The sequence below is a fragment of the Salminus brasiliensis genome, chromosome 8, assembly GCF_030463535.1.
Source record: "Salminus brasiliensis chromosome 8, fSalBra1.hap2, whole genome shotgun sequence".
In the NCBI taxonomy this organism is placed as follows: domain Eukaryota; kingdom Metazoa; phylum Chordata; class Actinopteri; order Characiformes; family Bryconidae; genus Salminus; species Salminus brasiliensis.
In genome coordinates this window covers 26,688,886-26,714,969 of record NC_132885.1, presented here as the reverse complement: position 1 = coordinate 26,714,969, position 26,084 = coordinate 26,688,886, and the positions used below count along the sequence as shown (strand labels likewise).

Below are 26,084 nucleotides of genomic sequence, written 5' to 3'. Positions count from 1 at the left end.
GTTCTCTAGGTTCTCCAAGCAGTGGACAATATGGGCAATAAAAATCCTTTCAAATATACTTAATATTGACTCTTTAAAATGGACTCTTTAAAACATGCCCAATTTTCTTTTTTATTTTTACCTATTTTCTCCCCATTTTGGATCACCAGTTACCCAACCCATACATTTTCTCCCCCTGATGCATCAGCCAGCAGACGTCAGTGCCAGCCAGCATTGCATTGGAGTGATGTGAGCAGAAAGTGCCATCTACACACCCTAGAGAGCGCATTGTGAAAAGTCTTATATTTCTGCCTACCATGCACACCTTACATCACAGGATGTGTGTATGCATTTATTTATTTATTTATTTTTGATAGATGATGACTGGGTAGGGTAAAACGTGGGGTCAAAAATCTGAAACACTAGGTCATTCTGTTGGGTAGCATGATGGTGGGTTCCCTGACAGGCTAACTAAATTACACCGAAATGCCCCACAGGTTCTAGATATTTCTGGAGTGAGTGTTTAAAGTGCTGATCTGAAGCCTTGTGAGGCTTATTTAGTTCGTACCTGCTTGTCACCTAAAAATAATAAAAAAAAAAAATTAAAATAACCATTAGAGACCATTATTCTTACTCTGGTTTTACTGGTTACTATGGCCTTACCTGGTCAAAACCTACATCCTAAGCAAAAAAGAAAAGTGGCAGAAAATCAAAACTTTTAGTAAAGGGGAAGATTGTTAAAGAAAGCATGGGTAATATTATTATGCTCATTTTCCTGCCTGCCTGTTAGTTTTAAGTGAAGACTGGACAGAAGTAATACAGGCTAATACAGGAGAATTGAGGTGCTGTCTCAGCAAAGCAGTGGAGGCAGCTGTGGAGTTGGAGGCAGATGCCATAAAGTGCTCCTCTCTCCTTCGCCGTCCTGTGTGGAGTACTCCTCTGTCAGCCTTTGATGTGTCCATTTCGCCAGTGCTGTCCTAATGCCTTGTGCCATTTAAAGGGCAGTAGGCCAGTCTGTGAAAAAAGGAACAGTAGGGCTCTTCTAACGTCGCCAATGAGAACTCAAATGCACAGCACAAATGCGGTTCATACCCAAAACATTTCGGTTCTGTTTCCCTCACGCTCGCTATTTCTCTGAAGATGTGACGCGCTATACGTTTCATCATATGCCTTTTTGTTGGCTGACATAATTTTAACAAATTATTATTATTGGATTAAGTGTGTCTTCCTATTTATAGGTACTTGAAAATGTAGGTCTTGAAAATGTGTAGGTACATATACTGTACATCTGACTATTTTGATAATTAATCAAATGATTATTATGTTTTAACTATAAGAATAGGCTTAACTGAAAAGGAGCGTGCTAGGTCTTTTAAAATATCTTAAAAATACAGAAAAAATAGTAAAAAATGTGCATTTTCAGAGCCAAGTATCAGCATACTTAGTTTAATGCTTTTGAACTGGTTCATGGCTTTTTGCCTGTTAGCCTGTACTTTATACCTCTGTCCTGGGGTGCTTCTTAGACCCAGTGCAGGTGGTGGGAGACAGGAGAACAGCTCCCACCCTATGCATGAGACTCTGGCAGCACTGGGCAGCTCCTTTAGTGACAGGCTGCTTCACCCCAAGTGTGAAGGAGCGGCATCGCAGGTCCTTCCTTCCTGCTGCCGCCAGACTCCACAACCAGCACTGTTCCCAGCGGACCACATACACACACATTTAAACTACACACACATGTTCAGGGAACAGAGGTCCCTCAATGTAAAAATACAATGCAATCCCCCCCCCCCACACACACACGTGCAATTAAGAGTCAGTTTGCAATTATCTGTAAATAATCTGTAAATAATATTGTTATTGTTTTTTTTTTACTTCTATTATTTATATTGTCTATATAGTGGTCATTTATCTACGTTTTTGCATCTGAGTGTCTTGCTATCCCTTTTCTGCTGTGACACTGTAACTGCTGTGACAATTTCCCCACTGTGGGACTAATAAAGGATTATTTTATCTTATCTTATCTTATCTTATGGAAACACTGCTTGTAAAAGAGATCATTTAATTTGCAGTTCCACATTAAATGCCTAACTGCACATATATGCATCCGTTTGTGAGATCCTGCTGGTGTGGGTTTCCTCTTTAAAGTACTACACACAAAAGCAACTGTTAACAGCTCCCCTTATGGAGAAGGTTCAGACTGCTGAAGATCATGGTTTGTCACTGAAATTACAAACGGATCACTACAACAATTAATCAGGAGCTTAATGTGTTTGGTGTGAACGATGTACAAATCCAGGTCATTTTACTTTAGATTTAGTTCATTTTAGTGATGCATTCATACCTAATCAGCTAACTCATCTTTACTTTTAGTTTAATTGGTTATTTATTTATTTTCTTTTATCTTGCTGTGTGAACTTCATAGTTTTTATCACAATTTTATTTTCTTTTATTTACAATAATAACTATTGTATATATTGAGCGGTCTAAGTAAAGTAAAGTCTAAACTGACGGTTGTCTTTAATTGTAGCTGTAATTGGATTTTTAAATGATGACGTACCTGCTCTGAAAGCACTCCCTCAGCTCTCTGGCCTCTCAATGGAACAGTTAGGATTCAATGCATGAAGATAGTGGAATAGTCCTTTAAGTGTGTGCTGACCTATAAAAGCTCCTGTGTGTCAGTGCTGCGGTATTTAGTCCTGCGGAATTTACATAGTCTCCCACAGAGCGAGCCGTACCGCGCTGCTTTATTGAATAAGCACAGTGGGGTGGCGTCCATACACAGCTGACATTTTCACCAGCTTTGCCTGTGAGCCTACACATTCTGTAGCTCATCCACGAGCTACGCTACTGTGTGTGCGCACATTTGTGCACGTTCATATGCATGTGTGTGTGTGTGTTGGAGTAAAGGTCAGTGCACTGCCACATGCTACCTCTGCCTGACAGACTCTTCTTTACCATGTAAGCCTTCTGGCTCTGTCCATTCCACTAACAAAACAACTGGTGACTTTCATTGCCTCCAGTAATGCTTCAAACACACACTCAGTTTCTCTCTCTCTCACACTCACACACACGCACACAAACACACACACACACACACACACACACATATATATATATATATATATATATATATATATATATATATATATATATAGCAATATATATAAACTTTTTTCCCTTTAAAAATATTGACAGTATTTCAGCTGAGCTGCCTGAGACTCGGTGGAGCTGTAGCTGAGCTAGCTCAGCAAAGACTAGAGAAAAACCTTCAGCTTTCTGTTGTTTCAGCAGCAGTCGCTCAATCTGAGTCCTTCTCATCTAAAAGTTTAGAAGTGTGCTTTCTGTCAGACAAACCTGAATTAGTTCAGTAGTGAGAGACTGTCATCCTGCTAACTAAGCTAAACTAATGCTAACCAGTTTAACAGCAGCAGTTGTTCTCAGACTGATGCAGATGCAGAACTGAGCTTAGTTATTTACCCTGAACTTGGTGAAAAGGCATATTGAGGTGGTACAAAAGCCTCCACGTCTCCACTTGTGTTTATTAGAAGAACTAAACTCCTTGGCAAGAGAAGAAGAAAAATGGCCTAAACTCAGAACAAACTGAGATTTGTATAGAGTGCTTCAAAGGTCCATAAATGAAGTGCTGCAAAGAAAACTGCTCATTTTAGACCGTAAAAGTTCTTAAAGACAAAATTTCAGATCAGTGTCAGAAAAGTCAAGGATGAATGAGTCTCTGCACACCTTTGCACAACTGTCTGCACACCCTGTAATGAGGAACACCTAGAGATGGTGCTGCTGAGTCTCTCTACATCGAGGAGAAGGACAGAGCCTGATGGAGACCTAGTTGATGTCTGGGGTTGGAATGTGCAGAAATCTATGACCTTGCAAGGAGATTTATCTCAAAACAGTAATCTGCTAGTCATGGTGCTCATGGTCTTTCATGTACTGTATGTTCTGTATGTAATTGTGTTAATAAACACAAGCAGTGTGTAATAATAATAACAGAATACTAACTTTCTTCCTTCTTTCCCTCCTTCCCTCTCTGTCTCTTTCTTCTGTTTGTCAACAGATCCCCAGCTCAAGGGTATAGTGACCAGGTTATATTGCAGGCAGGGATACTACTTGCAAATGAACCCAGATGGATCTCTTGATGGGACCAAGGATGACAGCAGTAATTCCTGTGAGTTCATTTTGCTCATTTCATTAGAAGCCATGGCAAAGAAATCCAGCAGAACCAAAGCAAACGCTTCTGATCTGGGATTTAAAATGTATTAAAATGAATGTACTTAGGAAAGTAATAAACATAGCAGAATGTAATGGGTGTGGACAACAGCGCAGAGTTTTTAATGAATTTAGGAGTTTCTGAGTAATGCATTGGTCCAAGCATTCAAACTGCAGTCTTGCAATCAAGTTGGAGTGCCATTAATGCCAGACCTGCATTGTCTGCAGTGATTGTCCTGTCCTTACAACGGCTACATTGGAAAGTCTTTTAAACTTTCATTTTCAACCATAATAAAGAGTAGATTGAACGCCATTCATGCAGGTCATTTTAACATTGATTCAATGGCTGACTATTTGTTGGGGCATTCAACCTTCAAAAGTATTGGGACAACTTTTCACTTGTTGCTTCTTCTAAAGTCAAGAAGTAACTGTCTCTACTGTCCAGGGAAGAAGGCTTTCTACTAGATTTTGGACCATTTCTGGGAGGATTTGATTGCACTCAGTGATGAGAGTAATAGTGAGGTCAGGCAAAGTTTGAACAGAGATGCCAAAAGGTTTGCAGGAGGCTGTATAAGGCCATTTTAAATCAATATTATATATATTTGACATTCGAAATATTCAAATAAAACACTTTTTGATTATGTATTGAAATTGTGATATGCTTAATGAATTTTATGTATTCTGGCTGTAATTTGCATTTACTGTGCACTGTAAATATTTAAACTCAGATATTTCTGAAGACTGCCATCAGCCTCATTTATCATTTATGATGCAATGAGAGTGCATTAATATTTGAGCGAAAACAATAATAAAATAAAAGCCTCACCTGAAAACGTTCTCATATTGAACAGTGGCGTATTCCCAGTTTTATAAATGGTATAAATATGGTAACGTCTTGAGCTTCTTCTTCTTCACAGTAACCTTCCTTTGCTGAATAATGAAATAAGTTATAAGCAGATTATGATTTTTGAAGTCCATTGATTGGTCCGTATTACAAAACAAAAGCAAATGCATTTGTGGAAATAGATTTGTATACATTGCTTTTGTATGTAAACTACATCTTAAAGAAGACTCGGTACACTATAGTGCATCAGAGCCTCTGTTACCCATGCATGTGAGAAGCTTTCTTCTGACTCTACTAGCACCATTCAATAATACACTGTAGTTGGTGTTGATGAAATGGTAGCAAGATCATCCCCAAGGAGAAGCATGCATGTGTGTGTGTGTGTGTGTGTGGAAGTGGCACAGGAAGGAGTGGAGTATTATTAGCATGTACAGAGCCTGCTTTTCTACTGCTTCAGGCTAGCCACTTAATTTGATTTCAGTTTGCAGCCATAACCAAAGAGTGACATGCAGAGCGTAGTGTGTCAGATACACACACACACTTACATGCATGTGCGAGTGCATAGATGGCTGCTCGACTTATTTAGCTCATCAACGGCTCAGTAATGAGGTGATGAGCAGAACAGGGTGTGTTGTAGGCAGGGCTCAATATAAGGGCTGTGTACAATGGGAATTGCATTTCCCCCATAAAAAACAAATGGCAAAAAACATCCACCTGAAAACGAAAAAAAACAAATGGCAAAAAACATCCACCTGAAAAACTACCTGCCCCTTTTCCAGTCCATTTTAATCAAAATGATATTACTTAAGATAAGGCTATTAGCGATATTTTTATTTCGTCCATTTACCCACTAAGTTGACTTGGATGGAGAGGATGATGTTTGCTATGTATGTACAATCAGCATTGCTAATGCAGTGGCGTGAACACTAGACGTACAATGACCTTGGACTTGGTCTTTAAACAGAAGAACAACAGGTAACCAGTGTAGAAGATTTTCAGAAGATGAGTTACTGAGACTGAAAATTGAAAAATAAAAGGGTTATATTATTATTTTTCAGGTTATATTAATGTTTCACTAAATAAAATGCAGAAATAAACGTAATAAAGTGACACTGCCAGCTGCATCTCCAGAATGAGAGTCTCTAAACGATCTAACTCATATATTGCTGCCAGCAGTGTTGCCACTGCTACAGTGATGAGTGTTAACGTCATGCTTAATATTCTAAATGTTGTCATTGTTGTGAGAGTTTTGCCCGGGGGAATAAAATGGTGATTAAATGAAGTAACATGTTGCTAGGCACCAATAAATTACATGGCACTGCAAAAAGCGTAGATTACTGAGCAGCTAATGTCATACTTTTGTGTTAAGGATGGAAGACAGCTACATTAGATAGCTGAGCATTTTTGTGAGATACCACAACTTAGCTAAGAACTGATGGCGGCATAATAGGGTAAAAAAACTGTTTTGGTCTGAAAATTATTGGTTGAAATATTCATGTACAGTTGTGGTCAGAGGTTTACATGCAATGCTAATAGGGTGGGTGTCAAGGCAATATTGGGCTTTTAATTATTAGCTTGAACTGCTCTTTTTCTGGGGAAAATGAGTTTACAACATACATATTTAACTCCTCAGACTCAGTAAGTAAGCCCACACTTTAGTTCTTCAGTCTCACTTTAGTTCTTTAGTCAAATACATTGCTCTTATGTTTAACATCAGTTTCATAAGCCCTAAAATAGAACCCTGTGGGACTCCATAAAATGTACTAAACACCAAATCATTCACAATAGTTTCTGCTTTAGGATTAAAAAGCGAATTGAATAACCTTTAAATTAATAGAAAATAAACCAGAATGTTGTGAGCAGATTTATTTTGACAGGGTTAGAATGTTGGTCATTGTGCCCTATTAACTTAATGTTTGTCACAAGTAACCATAACACTTTCTTCCTGAAGCTTTTGTCTTGTTGGAAGCAGGAATTAACGGTGTAAGGATCTGAATGCCAGGTCTTGTGGGGTGTTCCCAGTAGTTCCGCAGTAGTCAGTACCTACCAAAAGTACTCAGAGAGAAGACAGCAGAACCAATGACAGGGTCATGGGTGTCCTAGGCGCGTTGATGATCAACGGGTATCCCACCTGGTCTGATCTCACAGAAGAGCTACTGTAAAACATTGAGGCTGGCTCTGTTTTATAGGGTCCTTCCCTTAATAGTTCAGAGCTGTTTTGGCGGTGTAATATCAGGCAGTATTAGGTGGTTTTAATGTTATGACTGATCTGTGTTTAAACACAATTCAGAATTGATTCTTTCACTCAGTCAGATTGAAGCACTCCCAGTCGGCCCTCTTTGTAGCATTCTGCTACAGAAGCCCCATGGTGCTTTTGGCTGGGTTTTCCTGACATCAGTCAGTCATTTGAGCCGGTAGCCGATAGCAATTACCCGGGAGTTCAGTCCACTGTAGGTTTGATTAAGCTGTATAGACATGCTTACTCTCACTGCCAGGCCTGCCATTCTTCAGCAGCACAAACAATAGCTGTTACCTAACAAGCCTGGAGAGCACGCTCGGGCAACAAAGGATCCTTTAAATCTGCCATGCGCCACTGCTGCCTCCAATTACTTCCCTGTAACAGCCCACCCGCTGCTCTACTGCTCCAGGATCCATGGGGCTACAGGAGCTGCCCACTGGGGGATATGGGCAGTGAGTCAGCATTGCACGGCCATGCACGTTTAGAGTGTATTGGTGTTTGGGGGCCGCTGACTGTTCAGGCGTGTGGCAGAGATATGGATCGCGAATGGCTGGCAGTGGGGTGCCAGCGTGTATGAAAAGAGCAGGTTGGTCAAAAAAGTTAATAATTATAGTGCTGTTGTGAATGCGGCGAGACCCCAGGATATTTTTTTAGCTTTGATTTTTGGTAGGTCGAACATGTTCAGAGCAGTGCGTGTGGTAGCACTAGAAAGCTCAGGATTCTGTAACTTTTAGAAAGATTATGGGGGGGGGGTGCATTGTTTACATTAGGTCTTAAGAAATATTAATATCAACTAAATAATATTGGCTAGACTGGTAAAAATGGTAAAAATTGGTCATGATGGGATTGAGGTTAAATTAGTAACTCAGGTAAGAGGTTAGTTTAAGTGATTTATTTGGCTGCTTTGTTGTTTTCCTTGTTTATTTAAATATCGTAAACTGTATGACTACAGTTGTCAAGGGCAAATACCAGTTGCCCATCCAACGCCAAAGCAGCAGGTAATGGAAACCTTTTTAGGAAAGTTTTTAGGAAGCCAGTCACTTTTCAGGCTGTCGCTAATGCAACATCATAGAAGAACTGAACACACTGACTATCAGTTCTGCTACATCAGCTAACATACAAGACTACCCAAGACAAGACAACCATATTTACCATTTGTGATGGACACAGATGGAATTTATATTTTATACCCACACATACACACCAGTGAAACACACACGGTAGACAGTGAGCACACGTGCCCGGAGTGGTGGGCAGCCATTGCTGTGGCGCTTGGGGAGCAAAATGGGTAAAGGGCCCATCAGTGGCAGCTTGCCGAGCCCGGGTATCAAACCCACGACCTTGTTGTCAATAGCCCAGAGCTCTAACCGCTGAGCCACCACTGCCCCACTGGCTAATGTCATGCTGAATGATAAGCGGGGAGGGGGGGCAGTCCTACACATCCAGAAAGAAGGAAGCCTATAACGTTCTTTAGGATCCACGAATCCATGTGGCATCACTAGGAATCGAACAGACAGGGTGTAGGGCCCACACTTAGACAGTTGCAACCCACAGAAGCCTGTTGTTGTTTACCCATTAAACATACTTGCTACCTGTTTTTTTCTTTTCCTGCAGCATTGTTCAATCTCATCCCTGTGGGCCTCCGAGTTGTTGCTATTCAGTCCGTGAAGACAGGGTTATACATCGCCATGAATGGAGAAGGCCATCTGTACACATCAGTGAGTACCCCAAAACGTCACTTAAGCAGCATGGCCCCTGGCTAAGGTCACAGTGCCTGTGTTATCTGTGTGTTTGTCTCCTTTATTTTTCTTGTCTTTGAGCTTTGTGTTCTTTGTCTGAGGTCTGATGAGCAACTCAAATGCCAGCTGTGTTGTTATCTGTTCTAAAATGTTAATGTATTTCATTTGTGTTTCATGTGCTCAGAATCAGAGCGCTGTTTAACTCAACAGGTGATTTTTTTGAATTCATGAATTCCTATGAATGTGTGATATGAGGAGCTGAATCACATTCACACTTTCTCAAATGCCGCAGTGTCAGTCAGAAATCCTGCTGAGGCCATGTGAGCCCACATTCAGAACTCTCTTTTCTCTCAATGCCAGTGGCTTCCAACCTTGGCCCTCTGAACCTGCACATTTTGTTGCTTCCCGTACTCTAACACAACTGATCCAACTAATCAGATTATTATCAAGCCCTTCTTGAACTGATGAATGCAGGAAAATGCTAAGATGTGAAATAGCAAGACTGCTGGCTGTGATGATGTGTGATGATTTTGTGCTGATATATAGCTTTCAGTCATAAAATATATGGAGATCTATTTACACCCTTGTTAAGAGGTGGAATGGTAAAAAATGTTAATATTACACATTTGAGTGTCTTTAGAGTAACTGCTAGATGGATAGACGGAAAGAAAGATACTCCACATGTCTAAAATTAACCACCTACTAATCAGCATGTCCAGTTACTTTAAGGTGCACCCATTGCTGACACATATAATGGGATGCTCTAGACTAGCATTTTATAAATCTTAAGCTTACCATGCCCAGTGCCTTCTCTGGAATGATGGAACTCCATCCAATAACACTACTATCTAACAGTTGGGGGTTAAACACAGCACAATGAACTGCTGTCGGCCATATTTGAAGATATTGAGAATCGCTACAGGCTACAGTGACTGCAAAACATAATAACGTGACACTCAATTGTATCAGTATTTCCTTACACCCCTAACGGACATCACCTACAAAACCTAAAAACCTCCTATAGAAACCTCCTACTTTCGACTTTAGTGAATCCAGCATCTTTCACAAGAGAGTGTCTCACCACAGCTGTGTCTCTGTGTTCTGAAGGCCTCACTAATCAACTCTAAAGATGTGCCCCCGCACTCACTCACTCTCTATCTTTTTTTTTTTCTCTTACTCGCCCGATCTGCCTCTTCCCTCTGCTTTCTCTCTGTTCCTTGCTATGTGAATGAGTCAACTAATGGCTGAGAATTCTCACCTCTTTTATTCTTCGCTCTGCACTGTCCGTTCTCAGCATGTTATTGTCCCTCCTTTCTCCAAGAATGTGCCACTGTCGTTTGATCTCAGCATCCATTAGGCGCCCATCGCTCATTATGAGCAATTTCAGTGCACTTACCCTGCAGTAAATGCCCGCAGCATCTGACATGTTTTTTAAGGTGCCATCAAGTCAGATATGAATTCAGCCCTTTAATTTACACATCTGTCACATTTTCACATACATACGTGAATGGTTTCTTAAATATATGCTTTTTAACATACTCTGGCAGTTCAAGAGAATTGTTCGTGTGCCATGTTCTGAGGTTTAGCAGCCATTTTGGGTGTGTTTGTTGAGATTATCAACCAAAAAAAGAAGGGCCAGATTCATTCAAAGACTCTATTTGGAGTCAAAATGTGCCCTCGCCCCCGCACGAGTACAAGATACCACTCATCCATTGGTGAGTGGTGTTCAGGTGCGGAGAGGAAATTCCAAACACCACAGGAGGTCTGTGGGCAGTAGAGAAGCATGTGAAGCAGTCCAGGTAGATGCAGTCCAGCAGTTCGAAGCAATAAATACTGCTAGACCTTCTTAGATATGTTTGTTTTTTGGTCTTTTTTTTGGTGGGGGTGGTGGTTATTTTTTGGTCAGTGGTCATCACACTTTTTTGCAAACAAACATGAACAAAAATGACTTTAAGCTGAAGTTGGCTTCATACTCACCAGCATTTTGTTAGTTTTTTTTGTTCCTTAAGCAATGCAGCACCTTGCAACTTCTGCATCCTTTAAGGTTGAATGCAAAGCCCCTTCATCTTGTCTTTAACATACAGCTATTTAAAATAAAGTAATCGGTTATGATAATCATTCTCAAGAAGTTTGTAACTTCTCTGTATTGACAAGGAACCTTTACTAGCAGCTAGATAGGAACTTTAGTTTCCTCTTGCAGTTAGCTGAGGTCAGTTAACTAAAATATTATGAACGAGACTGGTGCTGCTTAAAAGACCAGCAGTTGATAATAGTGAGACAGAGACCTAATCCATGCCCTCATACATTCATCTGCTAGAAATGAATGCATGCAAAAGAGGCTGTATTAGCTGTTACAGAGACGTATTTGTGTTTTTCTGGGATCAAGAATTTGTATTCTTTCACAAGGTAGGGGATGGGGAGCAACAGACAGCCAAAACCAAAATAGAGTAGAAGACACGGGCAGCAGTGATCATAGGTATCATCAGCATCATCATGATTATCGTCATCGCAGACAATAATAAATAAAGTGTGCATATTAAGTGCATACCTTGAAGGAAATCCGTAACACACAACACAACCATGCTAAGCCCACAACTGTTAAAGCATGGCAAACGTTTTAGTCGTGCAGCAGTACTTTCAAGTTTTGCTATATTAACCTTGATGCTGGCCTACAAAGCCAAGAAAGGACCAGCCCCTCCATACTTGATGGCAATGGTCAAAAGCCGATCCGCACCAAGAGCCCTTCAAGCTTTAAGTACGCCTCGGCTCGACCCGCCATCCCTCAAAATCCACAGAAGACAAGCGTCCATGCTTTTTTCCGTCCTGCACACAAGTGGTGGAACGAGCTTCCCTTGGGTGTCCGAACGGCCGAGTCGCTCACTGTCTTGAAACACAGACTGAAGACCCACCTCTTCCGAGAATACTTGGGCGAATAGCAGAGTGATCACCTTATTGACTTACTGACCTTACTTACTAGAGTCTAAACGTAAAGGTATCTTTGAATTATTAGTCTATTCAAACTAGCTGAGGCTTTTCTTGGGTAAATAGCAAAGCACTTTTGTAAGTTGCTCTGGATAAGAGTGTCTGCTAAATGCCTTTAATGTAAATGTAAATGTAAACTAAATGAACAACCCAAAAGTGTCTTTTTAGCAGCAATAAATCCAGAAAACAGTAGTTTACTCCGTAACACATGAATTTGTATTTGAAATATTGTTATGCATTGTTTAGAAGCTTGAGTAATAAAAAAATAATAAAAAGATACAATAGGTCAAGTAATAGATAATGGATGATGACTAGTTTTGAGGACTGACGTACTGTCACTTCTACAGAATGATCGTTTGGAAGCTGAAAGAGTCTCTTAACTGTAGTTTGTAGCCCTTGTAAATGCCAGCATGCAATTTCAAGAAATGGGACTATGTTACCTAATAACTGGTCAAAATGTGCAAAGAAGATTAGTAGTGCCACTGGATAAAGCTACTATTTTGAACTGGCATGGCAAGAAAGTGAGCCTTCTTGTCTTGCAAAAGGGGGTATTTAGTCACGTCACTATTTGTTCTACAAAATTCTACTTGCAACTTATGCATGGATTTTGCTTGCACTGTAAAACCCTACAGCAGTGCAACGTCATGGGAGCGCAAGGGAGGGAGTTGGGGCATGTCCATCTATTTAGTTATTTTTATTAAATATTGAATTATTACATTGCTTATAGTTTGCCATCATTGCTTTCTTCATTATCTGGGTTTTTCAAAAATATTTCTAGAAACACATTAGAATAAGACTTGGGGAAAACTAGCCATTAGGCAATAAAATAGAATTTCTATACTGAGTATACATCAGATTTTCAGTTTTACTCATAATAACTCACAGTAATATGACTTGTTTTGACCTATAAAGCTTTTATATACCATGATCTTTTATATACCATGATAATTTTTGCTTACTATATGGACATTATTTATTGTGCCTCTCCCAGCACCAGTCAGACCAAATCAAACAGTTTCTCATATGAAATTAGTCAAGTGCACATTTTATTAACATTCTAAAGGGTGTCTGGAAATCCAGCAGCCTGTTAAGCCTGCGATTGAATTGGAACTGAATTTACTGCAAATTCTCCCACTTTCTCTGTTTTATTCGGCCATAAAATTAACGACATTTGATAGTGCAGGATCAGTTGTGGTTCCTTAGCCATACTCAGTCAAAGGCAAATGAAGCCAGTCGAAAGGTCCGCTCTGATTTGTGTGGCTCCTTTCTTTCTCGCAGCCGTGAATGGGAGAGTGTGATGGTCCCGTAGAATGGAGTCCAGAATTCCATTAAACTGCCCTGCTTAGCCCTCCCTTCTTTTGTCTGTAAAGCCCCCCCCCCCTTCACACACACACAGCGTGGTACTACAAGTGACCCGATGAGATCAAAAAATGAGTTTTAGCACAATAGGCGGATGCCAGAGAATGGAGGAGTTCAGTCTTCAATCCAGGCTTTTGTTCGAAGGCCACAAGCTGCAGTTTTATTTCCCCCACCTCGTGATGCTCTTAGGATGTTTCACCAAGTGGAATAATAATCAAGGTCGTTTTCTGGATGACTGCAGGTGTGACAGTCGTGTAATTATACAAATTACATGCATATATACAAATGATATGCAGTGCTCTGGATTATTTATCTATTTATTTATTTATTTATTTATTTATTGAGCTTGGCAACTGCAGCCTTTCTCGTGACAGATATACTTGTGGTTAAATACAATAACAGTATGTAATATGGGCAAATATAACATCATGCTACATAGTGGCTTTTCCCAATAAACAATATGCTCATTTTTTTAATTTATGGAATGACTCACTTAATATGGCTGCAGCTAACAATGCGAACTCCACCTACTGCGGACCTTCTACTGATTGCACACGTGTGAAGTGCAACGATTAAAAGACGCAGAGAAACAATAGAGCCGTCAACACACTTGAGACAAAGGAGGAAGTTCTTTCCCACCCACATCAGCATATGGGGTATGTACGATAGAGTGTATTGCATGGTATTGTTCAGTACGAGCCTCTCAATTTGATACTAATCGAGCATGCGTTCAGCAAGGTGGATCAGATAACGTACTGTAATACTGATCATACTGCATGAAGTGTGATCAAAATTAAACAAGAAAGCTCACAATGAAGAAATTCAATACATCATCTTAAGCATACACTCACCGAGTACTTTATTGGGAACACTATACTAATACTAGGTAGGGTTCTTTAGGATTCCAGAAGATGTTGGAAACATTTCTTTGATATTCTGGTCCTTGTTGACACGTTCAGGAAAACAGTTTGAGATAATTTTTGCTTTGTGAAAGATTCATTATTATGCTGAGAGTAGCTGTTAGAAGATGGGTAAATTGGTGGGTAATCATGAAGAGATGATCAGCAACAGCCCTCAAATAGTCTATGACATTCAAACAATGATTGATTGGTATTGACATACAGAAAGTGTGCCAAGACAACATTGCCCACACCATTACACCACCTCCACCAGCCTGGACTGTTGGCACAATGCAGGTTAGATCCATGGATTCATGCTTTTGATACCTGACCCTATCATCTGTGTGCTTTAGCAGAGATCCACATTCCTCAGACCAGGTTGTATTTATCCATTTTTACCTGTCCAGTTTTAGTGAGCCTGTGCCCACTGCAGCCTCAGCTTTCTGTTCTTGACTGGTACCAACTACCATGCCACACTCAAATATATTCTCACATCTTTTCCATGGTTCTCACATATTCTCATGGTTGATGTGAACCTTACCTGAAGCTGATCCATATCTGGATGTTTTGTTAATTGCACAGCTGCCACACAATTGGCCGGTTAGACAATTGCATGAATCAGTAAATGTACAGATGTTCTTAATGAAGTGCACAGTAAGTGTATATTACCTCATTAAAAAAAAGTGCATTGGTACAATATATGTATTATATTTGGCTATAAAAAATAATGCTATGAACGTAAAACATTGACGCTCCATCTGTCGTAGCCTACCAAAATATTAATTGTTTTAAAAATGTAAAATTATTCTACTACTGTACTACTGTACTCTACTCCTACTGTAGGGGTATAATTTTAGTTATAGAGGGCCATGTTACAGTATGTGTGGTGTCTTCCCGCATGTACATCTGGTCCTGGGGGTAATAAATGCTGGTAAATGCTCTTTCAGTTAGTGGTCAAGATCCCACTGCAATTTTACACCTGATTTAAATCCATGTGAAATAGCCACCGTGAAGCGATCTAATATTAGTAGAGTAAATCAAGCAGAATGTGAAATTCAATGCAATTCTGACTTCAATCCTTTTGTTTTCTGCAAGCCTCTATTTTAAATGCATAGGACAGAAAGTTAAGCCATGCAGCGCAGCCCATAAAATGCACATGTGGCTCATGTGGAGGTTTTGTATATAACATGTACAGTGTGTGTGTGTTTTTCGGATTATTAAGTCAAGCAACATTTAACAGGCTATGTTATGTTTATTTACATTTTACGTGATCAGGTCAATTAAATGGCTTGCTAAATGGGTTGATAAATTTGTGGTCAGTTGCGAGTTGCAAAAATTTGGGAACCCTTATCTTAGACAGTTCCATAACTTAGGACTTTTTAATAAAGCAGGCCCCGTAAAGAACAGTATGATATGATTTATCACTTTATTATATTGCTACATTGCCAGTAAAAATGCTGTATATTTATTTGAAACTGCCATTTGCTCTTTACCTTGTCTGAAAATAAAAGCACAATTACATCTTGTTACATTAAAATATGTCGGAGTTTGTTTCAATTTACCTTCTGGAGATAGAAGGTTTCATTACGACAATGACAGTATGCTGCGTTTGTAGTTGCACTAGTACTTACAGGGTGTTTATCTGGCTTGTACGGTGTCATAGCGTCTTGTTCTGAGTGCTCAGGTTCTTCATGGCCTGCCGGTCCTCTTCAAAGCTGTTCGCGCTCCTCTCTGGGGTGGCGTGTGTGGCACGGCTGGCTTTATCGCTTACCACACTTGTTAGCGCAAGCTTTCATGAGTGTCAAATTGACTCTCCACATCAATGGGCGGGTGCTGTAGCTGCACTACTCGAGAGAGCCTTTTCTGCAGCCTGTGCAGTTTGGAGCATTGTGTCCCATGTTTACCTACCACACTAAATTGAATCTCTGGAGCAAATCTGCTTTTATTAGGCATTAGACGTTTTTTTCTTTAAGGCTCAGGAAAGACAGCTGCCGCTGAAGCGTGCATATTTGGGTTGATAACCTGTAGGCAGCTTATCTTTATCATACAAGTCACACTTGAGCCATTGCTATCTGATTTGATTACTTCTGGTGTGTAATTTAATGTTTCGGGTTGGATTAAACATTAGCACGAATGGGTATGAAAGGGAACAGCTAAAAATTTTTTTAGGTAATATAAGTGAAAAGCAACTCTTCAGTACCAGGAGCAGTACCATGGAAACAGCTGACGGGGCAAATCGGTGGAATATTGACGCCAAGTTTCTTTGCAGTGTTTAAATGGAAGTACTAATGGAAGATAAACTGTTTTTGTACATGTGTGAGTTATGTTAACAGCTTGTGGAAACAGTAGAATGTAGCCAGTAGCCATAGCAAACTAATGACCGGTTGTGCTTTGGGACCTGGGACAAGTACGTTGGTTGGTCCTTTAAATATGGCGTGTTGTTGAGATGATGATTCTTTGTAAAATGATACACAGTATTGGATCTCCTAGTTTATGTAACATTTAGTTACACAGACAGTAAAGCGATGTGCCACTGAAGTATGTTCCAAATGACTCCTTCACCCTCTTTTTTGGAGCCATCACATTTGGTACCCCATAGGCTAATTGGTTACATTTAGATGGTACTGGGTTTTAAACGACGGATTAATGCGGGATCTCCACATTTGACCAGGATCAAGGATGCCATACATATACACAATATATGGATAAAAGTATTGGGACACCTACAGATTGTATGACCTCTCGTTCTAAATCCATAGACATTAATATGAAGTTGGTTCCCCCCCTCCCCTTAGCAGCTCTAACAGCAGGTCTGCTGTTGAGTCTGCAGAGTGTTGGTGACTTTTATGCTCCTCAGTACTCTGTGACCTCGCTCTGTACTTTTAACAACTTTACATAGTCTGCCACTTTGTGTCTGAGTTGCTTTGGTTCCACCCAGTTGGCTCCTATAACAGTACTACGCTGGAATTCAGTGAGCTCTTTAGAACCACCCATTCTTTCATTAATGTTTGTAAAATCAGTAAAATCACTGCATGGCCAGGTGCTGATTTTTGTGGCAATAGGACTGAATTGAACATTTGAATTCAGGGAGTGTCCCAGTACTTTAGTCCGTTTATTGAATGTAAAAACTAAGTAAAAATATTATTTAAAAAGTCAATGCCAGAAAAATGTGGAGTAAATAAGCAGGCAGAAATGGTTTTAAAAAGCTTTATTTAAGAACTCCAAATTCAGAGTCCCAGTTCTTTAGCAATTCTGATTGACAGCGACTGACATGGTTGACAGCTAGCAATTATAAAATAGGATGAGGGCAAAAGTGGAATCAGTTGATTTATACACACGCAAGTTAGTATTCCCAGCTCTACCAAAGAGACGGAGCTCATGTTGTGCTCTCATCAGGAGGGAGTGACATCTCAGACCACACACAGTGCTCAACATTCCACTTTACTTTATCCTTTTTATTACATTTTGTGTTACTCACCCTGTACTGAAAAAAGCAGTGGTTATATATTGAAAAAAAATCTCTATGATGGATAACATCTTATATATTTAAGGAATGGTTCTGTATAGCACCAAAGAGTTGAAAGCTCTTCAGTACTACATTAAACTTTTTTTATTAAGTGTAGTAATCATCTTGATGATGTATTTTATAAACAGTTCTACAATCACTGCATAAGCAAAAAAATACATGCTGTGCATAAAAAACAGTTAAATTTCATACAGTAAAATATTTGGGATGCATATCAATATTTACTTGTTGATAAATGTTGATAAATGATGAAATTTTGATATTTCTGAAAAACAACCATAAAAGCAAAAAAAAAAAGATAATAATAATAATAAACCATTTGCACATTGTGTTTATTTCTGTTTATTCGTCTTACTTAACACTTGTTTGTATTAACCCATTTCTTTCTTTATCTGAAATGTTACATTTGCTTTCTACCAAATGTCTTTACCAAATGTCATTTCCTCTTTAAACATGCCTGAGCTTGGCTGATTTTTTTAAAAGGTTCAAGCATGTGGCTACAGAGATTCTTGTTTTCTTAATCAATTAATCTAAATTCTGCTTTTTTATACATCAGACTTAGACATCAGACATCAGACTTGATTTATTAGACTTATTAGTAATAGAACAAAGTAAAATTTGCATTTGGTTGTGAATAAAAGCTTTGACTGTGAATAAAACTTACATGTCATCAAATATGTAAATGTGTACTGTTCTAGATGTTCATCCAACCTATAACATAAACAACATTTTAGCACTTTAGACCAATCAGAATAAGTTCCATGGCTTTTTCTTCCTCATCAGACTGAATTTAGACATGAATGGGTTAATTTGATATAATATGCCTTGTTATTATTGTTGTCTGATAGCTGAATAATGAACAATAATAAACACCAAGTCTAATCTGATACAGAGTGTGAAATCTGAACTATGCGTCAATGATGGGCACTAGAGCGAGCGAATCAAGTCACATACAAATAGACTTCAGACTTCAGACCTGCAACTTGTCCCTAATGACTTTCGACTCGACTCGAATAAACAACAAGCAGCTTTCCACTATCCAGGCATGGTGTGTGAAAGTTACAGAAAGTTACTTAATGTTGTTGATTTGGGACACAGCCCCTTTTCTGTGGCAAACCACAACATCCGGCTTGCATGAGCGGAATATCGGTAAGCGGCGGTAAGTGTTAGTGTGACTTCAGCTGGATCAGCAAACCTGGTGGCCTTCGGCTATAGGCAGTTTAAAATCGCGGGATATAACAAAAGACTGGCAACGTGCAAAAAGTGTGCGGAAAAATTTGACTCTGGATTCGTTTCCATCTCCTTACCCTTACCCTTAAAATACACTTTATGGCCAAATGTTTGTGGACGCTCCTTCTAATAAATGCATTATGAATGAGTTGTGGATGAAGTGGTGTGGTGATCATCAACACCCTGATCTTTGAATGCAATCAAAGCCTCACAGCAGTGCTCCAGAATCTAGCAGAAAGTCATCCCTGTACAGTAGAAACAGTAACTCCAACAAAAGCTGGATAAACTCTCTGACTTGGAGTCTAGCCTAAAGACTCTTGACTCTTCATATCTAATTATCTCATTTCTGGGTCATCCAATCACAGAAAAGCACATGCCTGTTTTCTTTCCTCCAGGCAGTTAATGTTGCCAACATGCTGCCATCATGCATCATCACCACATCTTTTTGAGAAGCTGACCTACTTAAAGGTGCTAACTGCCTAATGTATACATAAAATAACACACTCAGATTTGGCTGCAGAGAGGAACTGGGGGGGCAGTGGTGTTCTGGTTGAGCCACATATGACTTTGATACTGGTGGAAATGCTACAAGTAAAATGACAGTCAATGCTTGCCCCCTCTTGACTTCAGCTCCTACCCCCAGACAGAGCACAGTTATCAGAGTGCTGTGTCTGTAGGATTTTTAAAAACATTATACATCTGATCACTTAGAAAAACCTCCGTCATTTTCTCCTGATATTAGGATAGCTGAGAAATAGCACACTCTGATTCTCGAAAGGGAAGGTCTACTGGAAGGTGACACTATCTCTCTGCAGTCTGATGCCACAATTCGAACAGATGGCTGAGTGTGAATGTGTTTTTCTTGTGTTGATTGTGCACATATACACAAATCCCACCAAAATCACTCCAAAAAAACCCATAGAACCCCAAACCTGGCAGGGAAGACATTCACAATAGAAAATAGTTGTCAAGTATGCTTTATCAAGTGTCAATTATCTGTATTTGTCTGTTTATAGGCCCTTCACCTTGGCATCTAATTCCATTACACGTGAAACAAGGAAATCCGCTACAGACCACCCCACTTGAAAAAATGTTACCAGTTATTATTGCCCATGCACTGTCATTTTCCATGTAATTAGTTAGACATATAGAGAAGGAGGCCTGATCTGTTAGATAAGCTTCATTATCCTGAGAGCTCTCGCATGTCTCTCTAATGTGAAGCCTCTGTCACCGTGGATTGCACTTCTGAGGGCCACTGGGAAAGCTGCTTCATGCATTAATGAACAACAAGGTCGAAGCTCCTCGTCAGGTCTGGCTTGGCAAATGGAAGAGGGAGACGAGCCGTCTATAAATAGGCTTGTTCTTTTCAGCTACATCATGGCACAATTAATGTTTGGCCTTGTTTTTGTAGTCGGTCATTAGCTCTGGATGCTGGGTCGCGTGAAGTGTTTTCCCAAAGATGATGTTATAAAACCTAGTGCGTCATTACATTGCTTTGTCTTTTTCTGGAAGTGAGTAAGAAGCACCCGTTATTATCCCAAAAATGTTTGAGCTGTTGCATCATTGGCCTGTCGGTTCCTATTGTCCCAAGCTGAATAGTGGCCTGTCTAATCTGCATAAAGTCTGAAACCCTCATTTTCTTAATAGTGTTCTCTAGACCTTGTTAGAAGTAAATTCAGACTCCAAGGGCACTTAAGCTATTCGTGTGAGCCAACAGCACAAAGGCGGTGCGCAAATGGATATAAAATCATATGGTGCCGGCACCCCTTCATCCAGGAGCAAAGCAATCATTTAAAAAGCAACTGCAGTGCTGGGCAGAGAAGGATATCCAGTGGATGCCCAATTTTAGAGTAAATGGAGCCCCACCAGTGAGATAGACTGATAAAGTCTGCCACTGCCAGTGTGTACTGTGGAAGGGGTCTTGGTTGGAAATACATAGGGAAAAACAAGGTCAGGGCTGCTAATGGAAGCGAAAGCAATTTCACCGTCAGGCAACAGCTAAATGCAAACCTGTGTGCACTTCTCAACTCAGACCAGTTTGGTTTCAAGCCAGTTTGGGCATGGTTCAAATTCACATGAACACTTTTGCACTGTTTAGGGCCCTGTAATGCAAGTGAACAGGTAGCTGTGGGCTGGAATCCACCACAAGTTGTATGTTCTCTACTCTTGCACTGCCGTGCAGGCCCAACTGTGCAGCGTCAAAGCACTCACTGGGTCAACGGGCCCACGTCTATTAATTTTTCATCTTCCTCATTTCATGTATATATCCCCATGTTTATTCATGGCAATTACCTCTCGAGTAAGTGCATGGGCAGCTCCTTTATGAGTCAGTGCTTTACAAGGCATGCATTTCTGTCTGTAAAACATTGTGTGCAATGTAACGTGCCAGAGGAGAAAGAGAAACTTCCCAGTATAAATACAGCAAACAGAGGCCAGCCTCCAAGCTTAAATACCACAGCCCAACACATGTATAACCACAGTTGGACATTTAATAGAAATAAAGCTACGTATACTGTAGCTTTGCAGTAAAGGTTCTGTCTGCACCTTCACAGATCAAAGGATGTACTGATGAGAAAATGTTCAGTGCAGAGAATGGAAGATAGAACTTACAGATCCATGAATTATGTGTAACTGACAGATAATCAGAGAGTAAGGGGGTGGAAAGACCAAGGTATCGATTAGAATGCAACAGAGAAGGCCACCCTCTGGAAGATCCCCTGATGCTGCTGAAGGGAAAGCCCCAGCATGCATCTAAGGGCTGTTGCGGAATGTTTGTCAGGCAGCTTTGGCCTGATACTTCCTCCTAGGCTGGGATGACCTTCCCATCTCCAATGCATGCTCGCTCTGCGTTGAGCCAGGTGACGAAAAGATTGCATAAAGGAGGGAACAGCTGCAGGAAGGAACTTCTAAAACCCCAACAGGGATTAATTACAGTACACATAGCCCCGAAGCTGGGTATTGACAGAAATTGACTCCATGTTTATTAGATTGGATAGAATTATCCACATGACAGGCTCCTGTGGTTGTTTGACTGCAGCTTGAGTTCCACGCTCACTGCTCACTCTCAGGCTCTGTTTAGTATCCTCATTTTCCACCTGCAGAGCCTTTAGCCAGTGTGTGGGTCCACACACAGCTGAGCCATACCCACCCGGTGTAACCGATTCTTTGACACGGCTGCAGCAGACACCGCAACACCCACCACCACACCTTGCCTGATTGATTATCGATTCCATCATCCCCGTGACTCCTTTTTAAAGGAGCACATCCTCATTTCCATAAGGCACTACCAATCAATTTTCAAGAGGTTCCAAAGGTTTTGGAAGCAGGCTGTTAGCTGCCTGATTGGTTTACTACTTGCTCCAAGCACCTAGGGAGTGGCAGAGATTGTAACATTTGCGCCCAAGCATTTTGTGCAAGATCAACTGGTGCAGGTGAGGGTTTTTAATTTGTTTGTTTTTTTGGTGGCAATTGGTAGCCAACCAAGTAGCCAGCTGTCTTTCTGCTGTTTATGAGTGGGGGAAGGACTAGCATTTCAAACAGGATCATGCCCGAGTCCTCCTATCTTGTAGCATGCTATGATATTGCATGCTACCTATATTAGTCACTCTTACCCATTTAGCAAGCACAATTTCCCCCAAATTGACCTTCAGATTTTAATTGGACCAGTTATGTGCTAAGTATTTTGCTCAAGGGCGTAATGTCAGTAACAGCTGTTATCAAACCAATGACCTCTTGGTTGCTGGCCAAGTTCACTGAGTGCTGGGCTGCCACCTCAAGGCTGGTGAAGGTCGTGCTGGCCAACAGTGCCCTGCAATACTAGAGAAAGCCTGTGGTTACGTACCAGCCATGAGAGATTCCTGATAATGTTAAGACTTCTGTAAATCCTGTGGAGTCAGCACAGATTCAGCACTGGGACTTTATAGTGAGCGAGCTGGTGTAGTTCTTAAATATATTTATATATATATATATATATATATATATATATATATATATATATATATAAGTTCATATCATTACATGTTGTAACAGTGTAGTCCTAAAACTCCCCGAACGCTCTGTGAACAATGGCCATTGTCTTCAGTTACACCCTCGATACATAATGCGCCATCCAAAAATGATTTTCTTATGCACAAAGGAGGAACAGCTCTTGAAGAAAGCGCCACTTTGCTTCAGTGCTCCGGTGTCATTATAAAGTGTTGTTAGGTAACATGGAAATGAATTAGCTAAGAAACCAAGCAGGACTTTGAGAGGCACTGCAGTCGAGATACTGACCGCAGCATAATGTGATAAGATGTAATTAGTGGAATCTTACCGGAACATTCTGATGACACTAATTTGTGTACAGGCTTATTAACTGTCGAATCAGACTTGCCGGACCTGTAATTAGCTTAGCATCTGGCTTTTTTTTTCACCCCCTCTGTGAAGGGGTGTTGATGGTATGTAGGCGGATGTGTGTGTGTGGGTTGGTGGTGAGTTTTAGCATACCCACACTTTATATAATAATTTATGCTATATATATATATATATATAGCATGAACGAAAAGCTTGTGGTGTTCGGCAAACAGCCTCATTTGGCTACAGCAGTGAACAGTGTGATGTCAGAACTGCTGTCAGGCAAGCAGCAAACATGCTAATTAAATGAAAAACATGGTGTGAGCATGGAATATGTTGTTTAATAATTCAGTTGTGATGTGTTTGTCAAAACACTGGAGCATTTTATTGTAATAATCTCCCTTTGGCTATTCAAAAGAAACCGCTGCTGCTAACGTTGTTTGTGGTCCACTGTTCTTATGTGTGCCCACTTAGTCTTGTTATGCCCAGCTGCTTCTGTGTTCGTTGCTTTGTGAATGCTCATGTGCTGTTTCACCGCTAGAGGTTAAAAGATTAGCGTTTGCAGGTCGGCCTTCTGACAGTGAAGGTGTCCACATACTAATTCATATTCTCTGTCCTTCTCATTTATTTCTCAAAGCTTATAAAGTAGAGTTGTTATTGCTCCTCAATCCAATGTCCTTTGAAATCCCATCTCTACCTTCCATTTCCTTTGAGAAAGCTTTACAACCCACCACCACCACCCCATCTCTTCTGCTTTTCTCAGTCCTGGGGCAGCAGGTGGTCTGGGGTTGAGAGTTAGATCCTCGCTCCTGTCTCTGTTAGACATTTAGTGTGTTCTCCCTATTTGCTTATGGGTTTCCTCCAGCTACTCCAACACATGGAAGGTGAATTGGCCCTTGTTCTTTAGGGGGAGGATCTGGCCTTCTAGTTTAAAGCAGAAGCTGCCATGATCCCCAACCTCAAGTTCTCAAAGTTCTCTCTCCTCCTATGATCATACAGTTAATTTTAAACTACACAAATATGTCTAAACTAGCAAAACTGTCTTTCAGCTCCTTAAGAGGACATCTGCTGATTCAAAAAGGCAGTTCCCGGCTTTACAGAATCTGAAAACTCAACTGTTTTTATAACAGTGGTGAACAGCGTTCTCCATCAAACCAGATGTAGATACTCCAGCTGTGATGAATCCTTTTGTGCATGCACTTGAAAATGTGACATTTACAACAAACAGCCATTTGCATGACACATGGAGAAGAGTCAAGCGGCTTCCTTTTAAGAGGAGGAACAATCGCACTGCGTAAACATGATGGGAAAGCTATTATAAATGCAAAAAGCAGCACAGTCGTCACAACTGCTGTGTTTTGGTGTTTTTTTGTGATTGTAACGTGTGTGACTTCTTGTTTGCTGAAAAGAAATTTTATATGATTTCATTTTATGGCATTTAGCAGACTCTCTTATATGGAGCAACTTACAAATGTGCTTCAATGTACATAAAATTTCCCTCACCAGTGTAAATGGACCTGAGTCTAAAGGTGCCTCAACCTTAGATACTGCCATGTACAAAAATCAGCATGGATACCTAGAAACAAGATATATGATATTGAACAGCTACATACAAAATACCACACTGTACCTGAATGTCAAAGTAAGAAGGACAGAGATTCAGAGATGCAGAGATGCAGGATGCTTGTCTTCCATGCTTCTTAATGAATGGTGGGTCAAGCAGAGACGTACTTGGACGCTCCTGGTATAGATTGGGGTTTGACCACTGTTTTCAGGTGGTGGGATTGCCAGTCCATTTTTGGCTTTGTAGACCAGCACCAGGGTTTTAAATCTGACGTGAACAGCTACAGGACGTCAGCATGGAGAACGCAGCAGGAGGAGTTACATGGCTGATCTTAAAAAAACTGAGCTGTCCGTTCTGGATCAGTTGCAAAGGCCTGATGGTACGCATAGGAAGACCAGCCAGGAGAGTGTTACGTTATTAGTCAAGTCTTAAAATAACGAGGGACTAAATGAGCATCTGGGTGGTCTTTCTTGAGAGGAAAGGTTGATCTCTGTGCAGACCTATAGTTCCAGAGATGTACTGAAGCTTGGTTTTGCTGGGGTTGGGTTTCAGGGAATGGGCTGCCATCCATGATCAAGCCATCATTCTTCCATCCCCACAGCACACACTACGCTCATAGATCCCTCATTCCACCATTAGAGCAATCCTCTTTGTGTTCCTGAGACATCAGTCGCAGTTTTTATCAGGCTTTGTTGTGCCATCCAACAGGAAACCCAGTGTCTGAGCAAAAGGTGTGTTTGAAAGATGTTTTCAAAACTGAAATTCATTCATCCCTGTCTGACCTAAGCAGCCATCATCCCACTGTCCTTCTCTTTATTCAGCCTCCCACTCTCCAGAGCAGCTAGTGCAGGGCCTGCTGAACTCGCATTTCGCTTGACTTCTGTTGTATGCAGTTTTTTCTCTTGTAGTAAATTTGTGTAAATAATTTCAGTGGGTGTTGCAGGAAATTAGAGCAAGGAAGCACAGGGACCTGTACAGAGAGGAAAACACTGCATTTATTCATGACTGTCACACTTTTTTCAATGCGCTCATCTCTGCTGTAATGCCACGTGATGGTAGTCAGACATGACTGGCATAGTGCCGAGAGACAGCCCTGCTGGAAGGGAATGCCTCCTCCACACTTTCAATACATTGTAGTCAAACAAGTGGAGTGGGTCATAATGCAGCACACAG

The 26,084-nt window shown here is 40.6% G+C and overlaps 1 protein-coding gene across 2 annotated transcripts in view; it reads left to right on the top strand.

Annotated features, from left to right (window-relative positions):
* The window catches only part of fgf14 (fibroblast growth factor 14), a 208,493-nt gene that overhangs the window by 150,294 nt on the left and 32,115 nt on the right, over positions 1–26,084 (top strand). For both annotated transcript variants that reach the window (XM_072686318.1, XM_072686317.1), the window contains exons 2-3: positions 4,046–4,156; positions 8,895–8,998. In XM_072686318.1, coding sequence (XP_072542419.1) covers positions 4,046–4,156; positions 8,895–8,998 — 215 coding nt within the window. The remainder of the gene's footprint in view (positions 1–4,045; positions 4,157–8,894; positions 8,999–26,084) is intronic.